The 21933-nt window shown below is 47.9% G+C and overlaps 1 protein-coding gene across 11 annotated transcripts in view; it reads left to right on the plus strand.

Annotated features, from left to right (window-relative positions):
• The first annotated feature begins 6698 nt into the window (after window positions 1-6698).
• caska (calcium/calmodulin-dependent serine protein kinase a) overlaps window positions 6699-21933 on the plus strand; it is a 129440-nt gene continuing 114205 nt past the window's right edge. For 7 of the 11 annotated variants that reach the window (XM_030111550.1, XM_030111542.1, XM_030111543.1 and 4 more), the window contains exon 1: window positions 6700-6935. In XM_030111550.1, coding sequence (XP_029967410.1) covers window positions 6877-6935 — 59 coding nt within the window. In that variant the 5' untranslated portion in view covers window positions 6700-6876. Of the gene's footprint in view, window positions 6936-21933 lie in introns of all 11 variants that reach the window. The other 4 variants (XM_030111548.1, XM_030111540.1, XM_030111541.1 and 1 more) reach the window with 1 other exon arrangement.

The raw sequence follows: 21933 nt of genomic DNA on the forward strand, positions 1-21933 counted from the left end.
ACTCCATACGTCCTCGGAGTGCCGCAGCCGTGCACAAACAGCACATTGTGCCGTTTGCAGCGGAACAATTGGCCGGCGAGAGGTGGAAGTGCAGAGTTTATTGAGCTGGTGCTGCTTTGTGGCTGCAGCTTGAGGGCAGCCGACGACGTCCGCGAGATCAGAGGAAGACCGAAGAGCTGTTCCGCCTGTGATCATCCTCCGCCTACATCAAACGGATCCTGTAATCAAACAAAGAGCACACGCTGGATCCTTTATGCACGCCGTCGCTCACTCTCCTGTCTTGGCGATTTCACAGTAACTTGCTGGGAGATTTTCTTGAAATCGATTTCAGTTTGAAGTCAAAAAGATGCTTATCTGAAATCCTGCTTGTAAACCATCACACTGTCAGTAAACTGTGATCAGAACATGTATGTAATGGTGTTATGAAGAGCAGGCAGCTGTGAGGACTGGATACCTCTGAGGTGTTGCTCCGTTCATGGCACTGCTCAAATGCCACAAGTGCTCTAGCTGTGAATCACGAGAATGAACTGTTCCCCCCTGCTACTGCCCTGTTCTTCTGCCTCTGACGCAGGAATTAGACCTCCGACCGAGACGGGCTCCACTGTGTTCACTGTCGTCTTAATCAATACATCTTCATGTTTACGATCCGAGGTAACGTCCCGCCCATCGAGGCGAGGAGGAGCCGAACCGGGACAAACCGACGCTCTGTCAACGAAACAACAGTTTGAAGTGAAAACAGAAAACTTCTGGAACGTTTTCGGTTCGTTTACAGAACGACGGTAGCTTCAGTCACTGAAAACACCATTTTCTGAAAAACGCTCCACTCCGTCTCCACGGAAGCAACTTTTTGAGAATGCTGCTGCCAAATGTTTTCTGCTGTCAGTAAATGGACGAAAAGAACCATGTTTACCTCCAGAGTGTCGTGACTCTCAGTCCAGATCCTCCTGGTCCTGGTCCTGATCCAGCTCCTGGTCCCGGTCCAGATTCTGCTGGACTTGGTAGTTTTAGAGTTGACAATCACCGTAACAACAGTCCAGTTTGGTGTTCTCCATTGTTAATGTTCAGAGTGTGTTGTTTTCTGTGGTGTGTGTGTGTGTGTGTGTGTGTGTGTGTGTGTGTGTGTGTGTGTGTGTGTGTGCGTGTGCGTGCTTGGTTTCATTCCAGAAACAAACATCAGCATCAACTAGTGGAGCAACATGAAAACCACACCATTTTCAGCCTTTATGGGGTTTCCATGGAAACGGACCTTGTTTTCATGCCACATGTCAAACTTTTCTGAGATGAAAACAAAGCGACGCGTTGCCGTCATGTTCGGACATTACCGGTGTGTGATGTATTCTCAGCTGTCTCTGTTCCTGCAGATAACCACTGTACATGCGGTGGATTCATGGCTTTCTAAACCCCTCCCCCGCCGCGGCGAGCTGGTCTGAAGGTCTTGGAGTTCATATAAACGATATGACGACTCTGCTCTTTAAATAAAACGCCTCTGAACAGTGACTCAAGGCACCGCCATTAAAAGTCTATCAAAGGACGGCAAAGTCACATCAAATCATTATCTGATAACTGAAGAGTGAATGAAAGGCTTCATGGCCATTCAGGGCTGAGCTTGTAAAAGCTGGTTTACCGCAGAAATGATCAGTGCAGCGACTGAAGAGCCTATAAATGATGATGAGACCATTTAGCTCCAAATAAACACCACTCAGTCTCATTTGGATGCCCAAAACATACCCACTACAACAGTCAGGATGATATTAATAGTGTAAATAGTGTGTTTTGTTCATGCCAAAGTGTATTTAAGTCAACATAATTTCAGGGTACAGTGGAGCTCTGGGTGGTTTTCGCTCCACAATAAAGTCACAGAAAATCATGACGTGATAACTGAGGGCTGAATAAAGGCTCCAGGGCCGCCGCTCACAGCGGCTCACGTATAGACTCATTTATCAATGCAGATAAATGATGGCGTGACCACAAAACAAGGTCCTGCAGGAGAGGAGCTGGTCTGGATCTGCTCCGATCCAGGACTCCCGACTCCCAGCAGTCTTCACCAACTCGCTCCAACCTCAGCGCAGCTGGAGGCTGAAGACTGGCAATGCTTTTTACAGTGATGTGACGGTTTTTATCATGCGCTGTGTTTTATCCAGTGGCGATTGCTCTAAGACTGCAAGGGAAGCTCAACTTCCCCTAAAATGTCAAAAAATAAGTGGTCCAATATTTACTGTTGTGTGTACATTTCATTGACTAAATATACTCTACAACACGTTCATCTTTTGTTCAGAATCGGCTACTTATCTCAAGTAATTGACTCGGCTTTTTTCTCACTCCTCCTCGCAGCGGCACGGCGCTTTAAACAGCCGGACGCTGAGCGTCTATGCGGAAGCTAGAGTGGGTTGTTCTGCTGCAGTGAAACTGGACGCTCATTGGATAAAATACTGGGCTGGTCCCGCCCACGGACGCTCAGCGTCTCTGGGGGTCTATGGGGCAGTGGGCTGGCCTGGACGCTGAGCTTCTGCATGGTGATTGGATGATCTGTGTGAAGCTTGATTGACAGCGAAATGAGCAAATCAGCGATCTTGAAGTAAAAAAAATGCACCGAAGTGCTTCTGAAGTTTTTCATTCTGTTGTTCTGAGTTGATTCGGAGGCTTTGCTGATCCCTGGAGACTTTATGTTTGTGAAAAACGACTAGCGTTGTGTTTGGAGACTCGTTTCGGTCACTCTGTGGTTTCTGTCCTCGACTAGCAGCTGTGGAGCTTCTCCCCTTCTCTCACACAGCTCCAGCCTCCAGCAGCTCCAGCTGCTCGCTAGCTGCACACAACGGCAGACAATGTGAATGTTGTGGACCGGATTTTGGTGAAGCCATTTGATAGTCTTCCTTACGAAGAGAAAATTGGTGTTAAACTGCATAACAGATCAACTCCTAAGACTGAGCTGGTGCCGAAAGGTGGGGAAAAGTAACAGGTCCTTTCAGCTGTCCTGGTCTGACAAGGTGAGCTGCTGACTGGAAGCGCTGTCACCAATAAAATGTCCTGCTGGCCACGCCTCCGGATGAAACTATCTCAGGGAGGTGTTGTCTGGTCACAAGTGGGCTTTGAGGATCTGTCTAACTTTGACAGGGCGTACAAAAGGCATGAAAGCTAATAGAATTTACATACAAAAAACAGATTACACATATTACAATGTATGCTGAAAATGAGCTTCCCCTCTTTGGAAGACCAGCAGCCGCCACTGGTTTTATCATATACTCGTATGTGTTATGAGTAACGTTATGGGATATGTGCAACACTACTATGTAAATGTGTAGATGTCTTTGCTGTCATTGTGGTTGTCGACGTATTTATGGCACAGTTTTTGAGTTCAAGACACATTTCCCAGAGTGGGACAATTCAGGATATTGTAAAGTATTGAAACGTTTGAAAACGATGTCTCTTCAAAGGCTGACATGCTCAAAATGATGCAATTGGTCACAATTTGGTGCTGCTGTTCGTTTAAATATACCACTATGTGGTTTATAAATGCGGAATTTAAGTAAACATAGAATATTGGCTGAAACTCAAGAACGATGAAATATTAGAGAGATGAACGGGGAACTCATGGACAGTTTTCTGGGAGTTGTTCCTGTTCGGTGTCTTGTTCCCTGCAGCGTGTGTGTGTGTGTGTGTGTGTGTGTGTGTGTGTGTGTGTGTGTGTGTGTGTGTGTGTGTGTGTGTGTGTGGTTTTATGAGAGAAACAACCAGCAGCGCCCACCAGTGGCCCGGCATGCTAACTACATCATTTTCAGTGTTTCTGGTCTTTCAAAAATCCAAAAATTTGCCGCCTAAACATGAAGCTTTTCTGAAACAAAAACAACTCGTTTTCAGAGGGAACGCTGCTGTGTGAACGGCTCTACAGCCTCACAGTCTCCCTGAACTCAGACATTCGCATCCGGATCCGTTTGCTGTTAAATGAAGACCTTTTGAAGTGATTTTCGGAGGAGTGAGAGATGATTGCCGTCTCGTCCGGGTGGGAGTGTTTACACCAGGAAAACATCCTGCAGCTGCTCTCCTGCTGGCTGCTCGGCGCAGCGGCCTGGGCTGTGATTTCTAACTGGAAAGACCAGAGCTGAGAACTGCAGGTGAGCACACACACACTCACACTCACACACACACACGCAGGACGTTCCCGCCGGCTGAGCCTGGAAGGGTGTGTTGGCCACAGATAAGATTTACTCTGATGTCCTGATTTCACTTATTACTAAGCCAAATTGCCTCGTGCTCGTCACCTCGCTCCATCCCAGAATCCCTCACAGGACCAGCAAGGGCACGCCTTTCTCCCTCTTTCTTTTCAGCAGAACTCTCAAATGACCCCGATGGCGGATTTTTGTGCTGCGTCGACGTCTACGCGCCGGTGGAGGCCGACGTTACCTGCAGTGCATGTTACCAAGCTCATTTAATCACATCAGATCCTTTTTTTTTTTTTTAAATGCTGAAAAGCCATAAATAAAAGAACAAGCTCATCATCTTGGGTTTACTAACTCTGCTTAATTATTCACACGGCATTAATTAGGCAATCAGCTGCCATGTATTGAGCCCACCAGAGCCCATAAAATATGGATTCCCAGCACGTGTCGGTACATTGTGACTACATGTCCCAGACAGGTTGGATCTTTGGTAGCAGTGGGTTCATTTCCTTTTTTTTCCTTCCTTTGAGACAAAAAGAGATCGAATAATCTTAAGATATAAGGATGAAAACAGCAGGATAACGTATGAACATGCAAACAAATTCTGTAACCAAGTCTCTGTCCATAAATTATCCAAACCGCTGAAAACGTTTGGCGCATGAAGAAAAGCACTGCAGCGCTGCTGTGAAAAGAATTCATCAATCATGAGAATTTCAATGCAAAGTGATCAAGTGTGAATCACATATTAGCAAGTGTCAGCACATATTAACACAGGGGGGCAGAAATGTGAAATAAAATTTGAATTAGATCAGTAAATCTTGTATCAACTGATTCGGATTCTTGTTTTTGAAACAAAGATGGTCAATATGGGATTAATGTAATTCAGAAAAGCAAATTCATACGGCCTGATACCAATTCTGCTGATGGATTTTCTTTAACTCCTCAGATATTATAAATCAATAGCAAAAAAATGTAACTTCAAAACATTAGGACCGATTTTACATGACAATGTTTTCATCCTAAAGTGGAAAACCTATTTTTATGGAAAAATCTGCCATATCAAAGTGGAAAATCCAATGCATTTTTCCTGTATTAAAGATATGGGGCTAAACATCTTCTGGTTCTAAAATAAGATTGTATTAAGAGAGACTAGCTTTTGTTCATGTGGAGCTTTTTCTCTGAGGTCTGTGTTTGGATGTAAATGAGCCGCCTGTGGGATCAAACAGCCCCAACGCCTCTGTCAGGGTGTAGGAACTGTGTAATACCGCAGCTTTTGTTTTTTTTGGACATTTGGGGTTCGACAAAACTCACTTTCTGTTGAGATTATAGATATTTTTTGGGAGTAATCATGAAAATATAGACATTTTCATCACGTATATTTTGTCACCACAGAGAAAACATTTAACGTTTAAATTTAAGTTTTCATAGCAAAACTTAAACTTGGCTGCATGTGAACCCTGAACTGGAATGTGTTCCACACTGGGATAAATAAATAAAACTGAATTTATTTACTGGAAGGAAATCATTTTTTGTAACCGTAAACGAAATTGTATTCAGTCTGTTTTTTTTTATTTGTGTGTGTGTGTGTGTGTGTGTGTGTGTGTGTGTGTGTTTATTGGCTTATTATAAGTTATTGTTTTTAGTTTGTGTGAAACATAACTTTTGTTTTCCAGCCCAGACCTGTATTTTCTTATCGCTATCAGCCCTGCTCCTTCCTCCTCCTCCTCCTCCTCCTCCTCTTCCTCCTCATCCATTGAGTGAAACTGTGCGGTGGGAACGAACCTGACCGTCCTCCATGTTGGCTCAAAACCTGCGCGTGTGGACGGGACGCTCCGGCTCACTGCTGTGCGCCAAGATGGAGGACGGCGGAGCAGTTTCATAACTCCAGCGGGAGGAGGAGGAGGAGGAGGAGGAGGGGGGGGGGGAGGAGGAGGAGGAGGGGGGGGGGGAGGAGGAGGAGGAGGGGGGGGGAGGAGGAGGAGGAGGAGGAGCCTTCTGGAAGCTCCGCGGAGCTGAACCTCCAGGCGACACAGAGAAGGTGAGAGAGAGAGAGAGAGAGAGAGAGAGGAGAAGAAAGAGAGGGAGAGAGAGAGAGAGAGGGAGAGAGAGAAGGGGGAGGTGACGCCTCTCCTCTCCTCGCCGCTGCGCGCGCCTCCAGCGGACCGTCAAGCTTCACGCGAGCGGAGCTCTGCTCGTCTGTGCAGCCGGACAGTGAATGAGGAAGTCCCGCAGCTCGCGCACGGCGCACGGCCCACCTGGATCCGACCTGTAACCGGATCCCGGTGCACGCGAGGCGGCCCGGTGCCTTCATCTCCGTGGATTCTCCGCAGGAGGAGGAGGAGGAGGAGGAGGAGGAGGAGGAGGAGTTCACCGTGAGTGTTTGACAACCGGTTTGAGACCGGAGTACGACACCGGGACGCCGTGAGAGAGGAGAGAGAGCGGACACACCGACTGACTGACTCCCAAACTGGATTACCGAGCCGCCCCGGCCGCGGCGCTGCTTTCTGCCTTCTTGTTTTGGGTGGGGGTCCTGGGGGGGCGGAGGGGGGGTCTGGACGAACTCCCGTCCTGCCTGCTGCTCTCTCCGGGATCACCGTCCAGCAGCGCCGCGAGCTGCCGCCGTCCTCCCCCGGTCTCCTCTCTCTTCCCTGCTCCGGGCCGTGCGGTGGTCTCGCTTGGAGGGGTGAGGGGGGGCTGATTCCTCCCCAGCCGGGGTCGGACTATGGCGGACGACGACATTCTGTTTGAAGATGTGTACGAGCTCTGCGAGGTCATCGGCAAGTAAGTGTTTCACCTCAGTGCTGCTTTATCCGCGCTCCTCATAATCAACCCGGAGGTTTGGGCACGCGCGCGCGCGCCCAGACTGTAGAGCGTGCAGCTACCTACCTGTGCGTGAGCGTGAGCGTGAGCGTGAGCGTGTCCTCGGATATCTCAGCTGACCTCCATCATAGTTCCTCCACCTGACGAAGATTGTTTTAATTGAACAGGCTTGCTTGTTTATTATGGGCGTGTTGGGCACATGGAGGGGTTTATGGTGTGTTTATTGTGTCATCTTCCCCGTGTGTGTGTGTGTGTGTGTGTGTGTGTGTGTGTGTGTGTGTGTGTGTGTGTGTGTGTGTGTGTGTGTGTCACACAGGCCCTGGCATGAGAGCCGCTGTGCTTTGACCTGCTGGTTGGTTCTGTGGTGCAGAGATTAAAGGGCAGAGCTCGACACACTGACTCATTCACATCTGGCCGCCGTGACAGGGGCTGGACATCTGCTAACATCTGCCCCTCATCTGCCGCTCATTTGCCCCTCATTTCCTTTTCTGTGTGTGTGTGTTTTCATATGAAGTGTGTAATACAGTGCAGCACGATGGGATTAAGTCATAACATTCCAGATGACTCTCTTCATAAGCGAGGGTGATAGTTAAGGTTTGCAGCTGAAACACTGTGAATCAGCGTATTTAATGAATGAGTTTGCATTGAAGAGTTTCAGAGCTGCAGCACAAAGTCGTTCCTGTGAGTTCTGCAGTTTTCCCACTCGGGGTGCATTAAGCAGCTTTGTTTGTCCTCGTGATTCTAAAGAACTGCCAGTGAAAAGGAACCCGTGGTTCCAGGAGCCGCGTGTGAAGCATGCAGGCGGATTACCGGTGTTAGAACACAGGAACTCCACTCCCGTCGCCCAAACGTGACGCTCGGCCAGCGGCTGTGAGGGTCTGTGTTGGTTTCCACCTCCCTTCAGGCCGCCTGAGCGCCACGGTTCAGGAGAAAAACACTGAGTTGGCTTGTTATTACAGTGACTGACAGCTGTACAACTACCAGGACCAGGAGAACCGGCGTTTCCGCCGTCTACACGGAGACGTATCCCACAAATCGTTTTCACGGAGTTTTGTTTCGGCCCGTTCTGGAAGAGTTCCACCTTCTTTGAACCATTCTGAAACGGGGGCATGATTTCGGATACCGTTGTCGTGTAAACGGACACCTGAAACGCTCCAAAAGGTTCCCGCCTTCTCCTGAAAGCGTTGCTGCGTAGACTTCAGTTTTCTGACCACACCTCGGCCTCTGCACCGGCGCTCGCCGCTCGGCGCCGGGTCGCAGCGGGCCGACCGGTTGCGGGGCTCGTGCCGTGTCACGGAGATGCTCGGCGGTCTGACGGGGTGATCAGACCGGCTCCTGCTCGCTGCGTGTTCAGGCAGGCCTGGAAGCTGCTCCTGCTCCTCTTTATCCCACAGCGGTCGCCAGCGATTCCCGTCTGTCTCACTCTGCCCAAACTCTCCTCGCACGCCGCTGAAATGTAAATACCGATCATTATCTCCATCACTGAAGTCAAACTCTCCGCTCCTTTGTCTCAGGCGGGCTGCGCTGCTCTCTGGAGTTCTACTGAAGTTCATTAGGAGTTAATCTCGTCCTGACTGGATCTGGATGAGCGGGAATCTTCTCAGATATCTTGACTTAACACTGCAGCCTGTGGCGAGCTGCAGACGCTGCATGGAGGGGCTGAACTGAAACTGACGCACTGATCTAATCTTCCATTTCGTCCGGACCACAGTTGCATTCATTAAATAAAACGTTTCGATGTCGGAGTCTGACTCGATGCCAGCTCTGAAAGCTAGACGGAGTTAGCGACATGCTGCCTGTTTTTCGGGAAACGCCTTAACAGCCTGTGACTGCAGGTCGGATCCGCGGGTTGCCAGGTCAGCGTGGAAATGGCTTCAAACTCTTCGGACCTGTTCAGAGTTCTCCAGTGGAAATGGGAAAGTTTTTTTTGGGCTTCTTCATTTCTCATCAGCAGCATTGTGAGTCTCAAAATTAATTTTTTTTTAAAACAACTTATGGAGTGTAGTGTTTCTGAAACACACTGTTCTCTCTTTTTAAACATAGTCTTGCACGTGTTTGAGTGGATGGACAACAACGCCGACGGTGGATCCCAGAGAAACGCTGCTCTCTCAGTTCAGTTTACCAGCATGTCTCCACCGGCATCAGCTGACTTGGCCTGTACCACAAAGAAAGACGGCTTTAAAGAGCTTGAAAGTGCAGAATGTCCTGTTATCAGGATGTAATGTGTGGTTCAATTACAAAAAAAACACAGCAGCGGCTGTCGGCCCCATATGCAGCAGCATCGATCTGCGTGGTTGTATTTCCAGGAGTGAATGTAGGTCATTCTGCACGGCGTGTGTGTTGTGACTGTGTGTGTAGGTGTTGGGCCACTCTGGAAAACCCAGTTCTCTCATGGACGAGAGCAGGACTTTGTCCAGCGATTGTATTTTTGGACAAAAGCCCGTCTGTGTCCCGCGTGTGAAAGCGTTGAGCACGTCTGTCAGACTGATCCCGATTCGTCCCGAGGCAGACGGAGAGGAAGCCACCGCGGCGGCAGAAAGTCAAGAGAAATGTTGAATCCAGGATGGAGGCTGAGGAGGAGAGAGGGAGGAGGAGAGGTCAGGGGCGCGGTACGAGCAAGCAGTCCATTAGTTTGACTCACACATTAAGAGACATCCCAAGCCCCGAGGCCGTCCTCTTTTCTAGTTCATCCTTGGAAAAAAAAAAGAAAAGTTGTGTTCCTGTTTCTCACAGTGGGAGCCGGAGCTCTGGACTCTGCACAAAGACCAGGCTGCTGTTGGCTTTTGTTTCTCCAACCCTCCCAGCGTGTCGACGCTCCTGCAGCTCAGATCTGAAACATTTGATTCTCAGAGCTTCAGATCAGAGCTGCACAGCAGCCCTGCTTTGGCTCCGAGCTCTGATTTTAAAGCAGCGCCAGATGAAACGGGAACAGTGTCGTCAAAGTTATTGTCAAGAAAATGAAGGTTTTCACATCATTGTGACGTTTGAATGTGCTGCAATTTATCAAAACGCAAAGCAATGTAAATACAAATACAGCATGCTACAGCAGCTGTGATGTCGTGATTATATCGGTGAAATCATGAACACAGCTGTGATGTTACGATCAAGGTTGTGATGTTATGGTTGCAATTATCATGCTACGGTTGCAGTCATCATGTTATGCTTGCAGTTATGTTGTGATTGCAGTTATCATGTTCTGATTGCTCCTGTGATGTGTTGATTGTAGCCTTGATGCTCTGATTGTTAGATCACAGTCTTGTTGTTATGATTGTAACATCACGGCGTTGAATCTCCCGATGCAGCGGCCGCCCGTTGATTCGGCGCCCTGCGGCAGAGGTCGTGCTCGTGTCCTCGGCGGCGTCTCCGTCCTCGGTGCGTTGGACTCGCTGTGGATTTAGTCGTGGACGCCGTCCTCAGCGCAGCGCTGATCTGCTCCAGAGTGAATAAAATAAACTGGCCTTCATTTGCATACGATGTGACCTGGGTGGACAGTCAGACACAACCTGAGTGTCATTAAACAGTAACTGTGTGTGTGTGTGTGTGTGTGTGTGTGTGTGTGTGTGTGTGTGTCTGTATATGTATGTGTGTGTATTCCTTCCAGTAGGCTTGACAGGACAGACTGTAGCTCCATGTCCTGTGCACGTGTCTCATTCACCTCGTTCAGTTGAGCCCACTGGGAATCAGACACCTGCCAGTTCGCTGCTCCACCGCTGCCTTTTTCACTTCTGTCTGGCAGAAACCGTGGTAATATCAGCAGGGAGGTGTGTGTGCGCACGTGTGTGTGTGTGCCTCCCTCGTCCTTCCTTTTCCCCCTCAGGTGAAGCCGAGTGTTTGGTTTGCCGAGGTGCTGCCTGCCAGCTTAGGTAATAATGTAGTTTTTAGCCTCTGTTAAGGTCGTGTGGATTTGTGTGTCTGTGTGTGTCTGTGCGAGTTTGTGTGTGTGTTTCTTCTATCCGATGGGTTGGAAAAGACCTTTTCAGGTCGAGTCTTCCCAGAAGTGCAACGTTGTGTTTTTTAACAGAGTGTTTTAAAGAAAATATCAAGTTCGGGCACATTCTGATGGAACATTAAAAAGACTAAACAGAGAGAAAGATCACAGTGACTGATCTCAATACAAGCTTTCAGTAACTGATGCCCTGTTTTCCCTGGACAGCAGCTGTGTGTTCAGAGCCTTGTATTAAGATGAAGTTTCTGCCAGCAGCATACCTGTGAGATTTATCGTGATCTTACTCTTGGTTGTGTCTGATGAATTGAGTCTTGGTGAAAATTTAATGGTTTGTTTTCAGTGAAATGATCTTTTGTGTTTCTGTTCTGTGATCTGATTTCCTTCCACCTCACTGCCTCCATAAGAAACTTCCTGATCCCTTCTGCCTCCATCGCGCCGCCTCCCGTCCTGTAAATCAGAATTAATAGAGAATATTGTCTTCGGTGTTGCTGCAGGGTGGTGCAGAGGTTGGGCGGGGAGGGTGTCCTCTGGGTTTGGATAAAGCAGAATAGAAGATGGATCGATGGTCATCCACAGAACAACTGACCTCTTTCCTGAGCTGATGCCCAAAATCGCACTGTCAAGATGAATGGCAGCGACCCTGCGCAGTGTTTGTGTTCACCTGCAGGCAGACTGCAGCATGTCTTTGTGTTTGCGTCGTCTTTGGGCTGTTTGGACGATTCCCCCTGATGTCCTTGGGCCTGAGAGGATGCTGTGGAGACGCGTCCTTGGGGTCGTCAAGCACAGAGCGGGCAGGCAGAGCTCTGCAGCTCCTTTGTGAGCGGAAGCGGATCTCTGGACGGTGACCTGCTCCTCTGAATGGGTGTTTCAGCTCCGCTCGCGCTGCGGTTTTGCATGTTTGCCCTGAAATAAATGTGTGAAACACTGACCTACATCAGCGCGGGTGGCTCCGCGGCACGGCCAGCCTCGGGGGCTCTGCTGGTCATGCTAACAGTCGTGGCCGGCTTTCTCCAACATGATGCAGCGTGTGACGCGTGGGCAGCCCGAGTGATGAATCGGCCGGAAGTGGTCCTCTTAATAACGCGGACCGGCGGACCCGCGCGCCCGCGGGCTGTGGGTCACTGGGTTAAGCACTGCTTTGTTTACGTTGGCTGACATGAGTGCGTTTTAAATGGCAGCGTGCCCAGCTCTGAACATAATGCTGCCTGCAGCCGCTGCAGACACTCTTACCCGGGGAAAAAACACAGCATTAGAGAGGGCGGCACGGTGGAGCAGTGGGATGCACTTCAGCCCCACAGTAAGATGCTCCACGTTTCAATGCGGACGCAGCGATTCACCATACTGTGTCCACCATGTGATATTTTTTATAAACATTAGTTTTCCAGACAAATTCTATCATTTGAACATCGTTTTGGTTTTGATTAGTGTTTCGTCAGTCTCAAAATATCCGATAATGCAGCTGATGCTAGTGTTTGTCTTGCCCCGTAGCTCCTATTGACCCCGGTTGCCTTCGGGTTTGTGGCTTTTCTGTCGATTTTGCGTGTTCTTCCTGCGCGTGCGTTATTTCCCTTTTCTTTTCTCCTCCATGGTCATGAGTTTTTGGTAAGCGGATCATCTTAAATCGCATTTTGGCTCCATTTAAGACGACGGTGTTTCAACTGAAAATGCATTTTGGTTTCAGAAAATTTTCATGTTCACACGGAAACGCTTTGTAAATATTGTCATTTTTTTCAGTGCTTCAGAAAACGCCGTTGTCGTGTAAACAGACCCCCAAAAGGAAAGTTTTCAGTTTGCACTTGAAAACATTGTTTGAACGGCGTCTTGGACGCGCAGCTGCTTCTGAGGCTGTCGTCATGCGTATTTCACAGATTCATTGTTTCTCACGTTTTGCATGTTTATGTCACCTGCTGGTGCTGTGGTTTGCGTCTCTGCGTTCCAGTGACAGGCACCTCAGTTGGAGTTTGCATGTTCGCCCTGTGCATGCGTTGGTTGGAAGGCCTGGTCTGAAATCATCTCACCATGTAACGGATGGCAGTTTTTTTTCCTGTTAATCTCAGTTTTTAACATTTCTTGTTTTGAGTTTGCGCATTCTTTTTTCTATGTTCTCTGATTTTCTTCACCTTTTCTTGCTTCCTTCCACAAACTGAAGACATGTAGGTTCAGTTAACCGGTGACCATGAATCCATGTGACTGCCTGCGTTTCTTCATTAGCTTCGCGATGGACTAGCGTGACGAGCTAGCACGCGCCGCGTGACCCGGCTCGCTCGTGGAAACGGTTTGACATAGGAGTTAGCTACAGTAACGACCTCCACCGGGCGGTGGGGGGGGGGGGGGCTTCTGTCTGTATTGTGTCGGTGAAACGCCGGGGGTGGATATCCACAGTTTCTATCCTCTAATTAGCTTCTGTTTAATTCAGTTATAATGAATCTGTTTTAATTGGCAACAGTGAAAACCATCCAATTAAAAAAAGAAAAGCTTTTTTTTGTCTTTGTGCCTCAACAATGTGCTAATGGCTGTGACTGAGCGGGGACCGCCGCCTCATGGGAATACATACATGCTGTTGTCTCCGGGGCCTTTTGTGTGTGCGAACAAGCAGCTTATAATATACGACGTTCGGCCTGCGGTCGGGGCTTGGAGAGACAGAAAATGTGCCGAACGGCTGCTTTCCACACGCACAATTACACATAGATGATGTAGCAGAGAGATCTCGCGCTGAACCACTAAAATATTTATCCATCCTCATCAAGCCGGGGAGAAAACACCCCGAGCAGATCTGAGCGGCTCTCTGTGTGCAGCCATCAGTAAATAACGCTGCATTCGGAGTCTGGTTGTGCCGCTCGGTGTCGAGCAGCAGAATTTGCTCCAGCACCCTCAGTTTGTTTGAGTTTAATGCGTCCGGCTCTCCAGCTCATGTTTTCTTGGTGAAATTCGACGTTTCCGCTGAGGAATCGCTCCTTCCCGCTCTGCTTGTGCCTCAGTTCAGGTCAGAAACACTTGATGATTCGACGCGAGGTAAAGTCTGATGTGGGTCAGTTTGAACCAGTTTCATACCTGATTTGAGCTGTAGCACTGTGAACTCATGCTACTATGAAAAGATGATCCACCTCTGTAAAAATCTTGTCGTTCTCTATGTGTAACATGTATACAGGGTGTGGCTGGTGATGAGAGGCATTACACGGGATGATTTCAATGTTCACATCGCAGAAAACTGACTGTGCTGCGATCGGTCACGCCTCCGTACGCCGTGCGTTCACGCTCTGCTAATTCCAAATGAGACAAGTTCAATCAGCTGACGGAGCAATGTTTGTTCTCAAAGACCTTAATATCATCTGCGTAACTGTGTATCTTCTGCTAATCATGTTATCGTAACGCTCAGAGACATTCGCCATCACCGTCAACGCCTCGTTACGGTTCCTGCCGGCGCAGTGATGTAGCGGTTAGCTAGCTGGCTACATGGTGAAACCTGACAGGTTTCCACACATTCCTGTTGGCCAGCATTCACTTCCAGAGTCTTTCTCTGTGGGATGTCAAGCGGCTGCAGCAGCTTCTAGAAAACAGAACGGACTTCCAGCGAACTCTGTAGGAACGTCTGCTCTTCTCCAGGCGTCGTTCTTCCACGTTGTGGTTGTAATTACAGCCCTTTGACCACAGACTGTGCAGGAAGCTCGACCTGGCAAACATCCACCAACTCCTCCGGCCTCAGTTTCAGTTCAAATGAAATCTAAATGTGTTTTATTTAATCCCCCCCGCCTCCTGGACTCGTGTTGTGTATGCACAGCGGCCATTCAGCACAAGCTGCGTAAACACAGCCGTCATCCAGGGACCTCGTCTTACTTTCATTTCCACTTCGTGTTTGCACAGCGAGTGGAAAACACACAGCGGCTGACCTTTTTGTGAACAAAGTAATCAGTCACGTCCTCCAGAAGGCGGGGCGCCGGGTTCGGGTTATCAGAGCTGGGGCTCGGTTCCTCATCGGCGTCTAAAACGTGACATTTTACCCACGTTTCCTTCACAATAATAACACTCACTCTCTGTAACATCTGGTTATTCATCTTGGGACTACACTGATTTGTTTTATCCAATAGAAATGCTTGGTGGAGTTTTAAGCCCCGCCCCCTCATATCAGAAATGGCCCCGTTCACACCACAACGTTTCAAGTGAAAACGCTTTGGGTGTTCGTTTACATGACGACACTTTGAAAATGTTCTGATTCCGTCTCCATGGAAACAGGCTAAACAACTTGTTGAAATGTTGCTGCTTTGCTGTTTCCATGGAAATGGACGTTGTTTTCAGAATATGTGCAACAAAAACAATCTTGAACTGGATTAAAACTTCTTTAAGTTTTATTGAACACGCCTCATGCTTTTAGGTGTTTTGTCTTGGAAATATGTGAATTTGCACCTCGTCCACATGGAAATCACAACATTTCTGTTCACACAAGCAGAGAGGTGTGTGTCGGTGGGCTCCACTGGTCTGGAGTTTGTGGCGTTGCGGTGCCGTCCGTGTGAGCATGTTTCTCCGTGGACGGCGGTTTGTGTTCCCAGCAGGTTTCTGTGAGCGAACGAGGACTCGGCACCTCTGTTAATGCATTATTAATGAAGGATCTGCCGGCTGACCTGCGTGTCTGACTGCTCTCCTGCAGAGATGTCGTGTGTCTAGTTAGTATTTACAGCGACTCGGCGGCTCGGTGTGGGCCCACTTTCATCTCACAATGACGAGTTTGGAGGATTTTTACATTCATCCAAGCAAAACAGTACAAATAAACATCACCATGGCGGGGCTATGAAATTAGCTTGATGTTATGGTTGTAGTAACTTTTTGGTTTGGTGTGAATATGAACATTTTTTATCACTTATACTTTGCAAAGAAAAACTAGCTAGCAGCTACGCTACGTGATCAGACGCTCCTGTCCAGGTGACGGCATGCCGACTCAGTAAAAACACACTGGTGTCTGGAAACGTCCACAACAGAGCCAGACGCCCAGTCTGAGGATTTAGGCAGCATGTCAGTCATATGGGCGTATTACAGGCTACGTTAGCATCTGCTGCTAGCTAGACGCTAGCTGGAGGCTCCAGGGCTGCGTCTCACACTCTTCAGTTCTAAAAAACTACCGTTGGTCAAGGACTTTAAAAACACTCATGCATGTTTCTCTGCAATAAATACATGTTGGAGGCAGTTTTAGTGTTCCTGCTTTCATCAGTTTAAACGGCATTTAATGTTTTGATGGCGCAGCTAGTTTTCTGTAAAGTGGTAAATCCGTTACTCTGCACGGGTGAACAGCACACTGAAGCTTGATCTGAAAGAAATATCGTGAACCGAATCGAAATCTGCTAGAAAAATTGCAATTACATCTTTTCCTGAAACTGCTGAACACTAAACCCGGAGCCTGTTTTTAAACCGCCGCTGGTTTCTGCAGGGCTGTTTAAGTCGGTGGTTTGAATTGCTGATGCAGCCGGTGATATTTTGGGTTTGTTTCCTCCTCTCGTGTCTCCACGTTGTTTTCTTTGCCTCGCTGTCGTTCAGTCGGAGGCTTTTTCAGGCCGAACCGCTTTCCGTGGGTGGGCCAAAGCACACACCGTCACCAGGGTACAGCCGCGGGAAAACAACTCCCCCCACGGAGCACACGGGGAAAAGACATTTCCCTCCTCCAAACCCCAAAACACGGCGTTTCAGACACAGGCGGAGGGACGTCGGGTGGCGTGAGAGAATCGACGGACGTTTGCTTCCTTGTGGACCATGGAGGTGAAGAGTTACGAGCCCTTCTGTGCTTCAGGTGCTTGGCAGATGTGGAGAGACTTTACTGCTTCTGTGCATTGAGTGAAAAGTCGTTTCAACCCGGCGTGTGATTCAGGTCAAGCTGCAGTTCATTTTCACACCAAGCGATGAAATACGGGTCCGGGTGTGAAGCCGAGGAAGGTCACACACCGCAGGACTTCATTAAAAGGCTTTCTCTGAGCTTTTCTACCCAGAATCACAAGAACCTGGAGTGTGTGTGTGTGTGTGTGTGTGTGTGTGTGTGTGATCTGACTCACAGTGACGCTCGCAGTGCTGATCCAGTGTGTGAATGATCTTCACGTCGTTCCTGAATTATACAGGACGGAGACGTAACGAGCTCAGATATGAAAGACAGCTATTCCCCCAGACTTTCAGACTTCATCTTGGTGCATCGAGCGAAGAAGGAAGATTTCTGGGTTCGAGACGATGCAGAAACCGCTCGGGGAGTATCGCAGATCAACATGTGCAGCAGAGAAAACGTGAATGACGCTCGCTGAATTGTTTCAGTCGTCACTGTCCGGGAATTGTTTCATGGTTTACGAACTCATGGCCCTTCGTCTTACAATCCCACCAGTAGGAGGCGACGTTCAATCCTGGAACAGCACCCAGAAAAAGCTGCATGTGCATTCACAATGGATGGAAATGCAACACGGCGTTTCTTCTGGGACCAGATTTCAGACGTACTATTTTTCCACACAGGAGTTATTCATATTGATGTATTTTTACAGAAGATGCGTATGCCGCATACACAATTCTGTCATAGATAAAACGGGATAAACGAGTATCTGCGGTTCAGCAATGCAATCCTTCCCGCGGTGAACTTCTCTATCGACAAGCCATTTAGCCATTTAGCATTAGCGGCTTTTATCTGCACTAATTTATAGCAGCAGTTGCACCCGGGATCAATGCATCCTTTATTAGCCTGATAGATCACAAACAGCTCTAAAGACGGAGAATAAAGAGGGAGAAACTTTTCCCACTCATTAGGTGCATCGCAGCCCCGCTCTTTTATTATCAATGCAGGAAAACTGTCTTTTTTATTTCCCCTTTCAGGAGGCTGCGATGAGGAATCACAGAGAGCCAGATGAGCGTGGAGCGATGTGCTCATTTTAAAATAGACCAAAAAACACTGGTGGAGCTGGAGAGATTCACCAAACACACTGACACTACAACAACACGGAGTGTGTCCACCTCTTTTACTGGAAATCAGCAAACACACTTCAGCTCAGTGGCCACATATGAAGCAGTTTTGCCCTGAGTGGGCCACACCGATAACATAGAGACATAATAGCCTTTAAATTGTAAAGTTTGTCTTTGATGTAACTAAAGAGTTTACTTGTTGAAAATGTCTATATTTTGACAAAAAAAACAATTACTACTGGAAATTACTACAATCTTCACATAAAACCAATTTTAATGAAACCTTGTGCTGCAAAATGTCCAAACTCCCCTGAGTGCATCGCTTTGAGGCTAATGCTAGTTAGCTAGCTTTCACGGCAGCTTCACCCATATCTCAGCTAGAGTCTCATTGGGCACGTTTACATGGACCACGTATAAGCGGATTGTACGTGGAGCTGATTGTAAAATGTGTCATGTAAACTCCGAGTGGATCCGCTTCACTCGGAGCGGATTGTAATTTGGAGCCGATTGTATGAGGTGGTCTACGCCGATCGACAATCCGCTCCGTGTCCCTTATAAACGAGTCTGACAGCGGAGCGGATTGTACTGGGGGAGTGTTGTTCTGCGCATGCGTGTGACGTGCCAGTAAACGGGAAGCAGCACAGTCAAAAAAACCAGCAGAGAACCCACGGTGGTTGAAAAAACCCTTTTTAGTAAAAACCGCCAGAAAAACAATTGGAGAGGCGAGATGGAACCCAAATCGCGCAACAGCGAGTTGTATAAAAGAGCTCTATAGCAGAATACAAGCGAGTGCCGGCTGGTGTTATGGATTAACTGGTTCCCGTGTTAACGAATGACGGCGGAGGTCTGTGTAAACACCTGCTGATTACAGCAGTTGTTAAAGTAAGACTCACAAATGACTTTTAAACGTATACACTCACTGTAACTGTCGATAACCGACGTTCGCAAGACGACTACATTTTTCAATCATGTATTGGTCACAAGTTAACACGGGCACCAGTCAATTCGAAACATCGACAGGCGGAGCAGCGCTCACAACGAGACGTGCCGCTCGGTGCAGCGGTGCTGCAGCCAGGGGAGCAGCCGCTCCTCCAGCAGCGTATCATGGACTTTTGGGACATTATTTGAGCAGATATTAGCAGATAAAAACTCTCTGCTCGGCGCTGAGGACTGCTGCTGCGGAGCTAAAGACCTACAAGTTCCTCGTGAGACTTTGTGCGCATGTCACAGGACGCTGTATAATCCGCTTCACCCAGGGTCCTTGTAAACGAGGATTCATCGTGGATCACTTCATGAATACACTCCGTTTAATACGATTGTTTACAATCCGATTGAAAAAAACACCCATGTAAACTGGGCCATTGTTGTGTTGTGTCTGCTACCCTTAAGATATTTGTCAAAAATCAATCTTTTCTTTGACAGTTTTACATTTTGCTTGGTGGTTTGGCCAGATTGGAGCATCTTACGGTCTGGTTTTGGCCCCCAGGCCTTATGTTTGACACTCCCGTTGTAAATGCTGGTTTGCTCAGGCGGAGATGTGGAGCGGAGGGAGCGTGACGGAGAGGCTGGATCTTCTCGGGGGTGTAAATGCAGGCCTTGATGTGAGAAACCTGGCTGCAGGCGGTGAACTCCTCCACTGACCCTAACCCCTAACCCTAACCTCTGACCTTCAACCGATGTGACACAACCTGTTCACCACGCTTTCCTCTCGTCATGTTGGTGTAATTCAGCCTCTCTGCAGAAGTCGTATCGAATCTATTGCAAATTCAAGTTCTCACTTTGGTTTTTATTGCCTGAATACAAAAAAAACAATTTAAATTACTGATGGGAGGAAAATATGAAGGTCAGACGGAGGAACATTAGACAGCGGCATCAGCTTGGGGGAAATAAATAATTATAAAACGCAGTGCTTTCAGCTCATGATGAGGGCAGATGACGTAGCACATTAAATTCCAGTAAATTCAATTGAAGACGCTTCGTTTTTGCCTTTTCCTCTGATAGTTCTGCTGCTTTCAGAAAGTTCGAGATGAAAACAACGTCACGATCGTGCTTCCTTTCCCGTCGGTGGGTCCAGTCCTACGTTAACGTTTCGACAGCGTGTTCACTGCTACCGTGTCCTGCCCAGGCCACGGAGTGGCGTCAGCTTCCACCTCCACCCCGTCACCCCGTCATTTATTCCTCCAGAAAGGCTCGCAGGCTCCAACAAGGTGTAGAGTCCATTAAAACTTACTGCTTGTTAATTGGAGGGCAGCACCGTAGCACCTTGTTTTGCTCCTCCTGAGGTTGTTCCCAGTGTGTGTGTGGTGTGGTGTGTGTGTGTGCAGTCTAGAGCTGAAAGATAAATGTTAATTGTTTTTTTGGGGGGGGGGGCTGACAGCCTCTCGTCACGGAGCGCGCTGAAGGCGCTTCGTTTAGTCCGTCCAACATCTGTCTGACATAAACGCTTCGTTTTGTTTGCATCGGAGCTGATTCAGAGCTTGTTGATACACACACACACACACACACACACACACACACACACACACACAGAGTCAGGCGTGTAAACAGCTACAGGCCGTGTTCGTGTTGCATGTGCAGAAGCCTCCACATGCCTGAGCGCCGCGGCTGCGAGTTCATCCACGTGAGTCTGATGCGTTGTGATGGTGGCCTCCAGTGGAAACCAGAATAGATGCGTTTCATTTGTTTCATTCAATTTGTCATTATTGTCTTGTGTTTCACGTGTTGTTCTCTGGATGGTTATAATGGGCCCGACCACGCTCCCTCCAGCCAGGGATGCTTCATATTGATTACAGCGGAGAAGCGCTAAAGAGCCACGGGGCTTTTTGGATGCAGAAACACAGGCGCGGGGTTTGAATGCCTTGTGGGGACATTACTTTGACTTATAGTCACTTCCTGTTTTACTGGAAACTCACACGTTGCCACTACTTTTCCATTCCTGGCCTCAGCCCCGGCGTTCTCACAGAGTTGAATCTCATGCTAAAACCAAACCATTTGGTAGTCAGTGAAAGCCTGACTCTTCTCATGTGGCGGTTTTTATTTATGGCTGCGGTGTGATGTCGGCTGAAATCAGCCTGGTGATAATGACACGATTTCGGATCAAAATGAGCCTCTATGCAGATGACATTCATGTCTTTGTGCTTTACGGTTTCTTTTTGCCGTTAACGGTCTTCTTTCTCTTGACCAACATTCACGCAGTGCACGGCGACAGTGCACGAGCCACTGGAAACGCAACTTTTTGAAAACACTGAACCGACGCCTGGATCTCACCTTGAGACATTTTCTTTCTTACAAACCGATACTGAGTGAAGCATAACGACCAAGACAGACGTTTCCATGGTTACAGCGTTTCTGTGCGCTGGAAACAGCGGCCACTAGTGGCCTGGCATGCTAACAGCACCCATCGTTTTCAGACATCGACTTTAAAATGTGAAACTATTCAAAATCTAAGATGTCTTCTCTTGAAACGGAGGAATATTTCATTGACTTTGCTGGTTTCGGTCGTTTTTCCTTTTGTGCTTCTGAGTTTGAAATCACTCTGACATTCAATTAGTTATTTTATTTTTATGAGTCAGTTGTATGTTTTTGAAGTAAGAATCCTGTCATTTTGAACTCATGAATGCGCTCATCTTGGAAACATTTATTACAGCTTGGCATGCATACTCTACATGTTTTTACAAAAATCACATTGGCAGTATACTCTGCGGCCCTGTTTTGAGGCGTATTTTTAGATTTTAATTCCGTTCATGATGAAATCTGAAGAAAATCAGTGTGAAAATTCTGTTCTGTGTTGAAATCATTGACAGTTTTATTGTCCACTCAGACATTTATTTATTTTACAAGGTTTTCTTCTCGCTGTCGAGAAATAATAGGGAAAAGAATCCTTCTCCTAACCTAGAGTTGAGGTTTATTTGTAGTTCATGCAAAACACACACACACACACACACACACACACACACACCACACACACAACACACACACACACACACACACACACACACACACACACACACACACACACCACGGCTTTCTGAAATGAGTCCATTGACTTACATTCATTTCCTGCAAACTCAGCCATCAGTTGTTTTATTTTGAAATGAG

This window comes from Salarias fasciatus, chromosome 16, assembly GCF_902148845.1.
Source record: "Salarias fasciatus chromosome 16, fSalaFa1.1, whole genome shotgun sequence".
NCBI lineage: Eukaryota > Metazoa > Chordata > Actinopteri > Blenniiformes > Blenniidae > Salarias > Salarias fasciatus.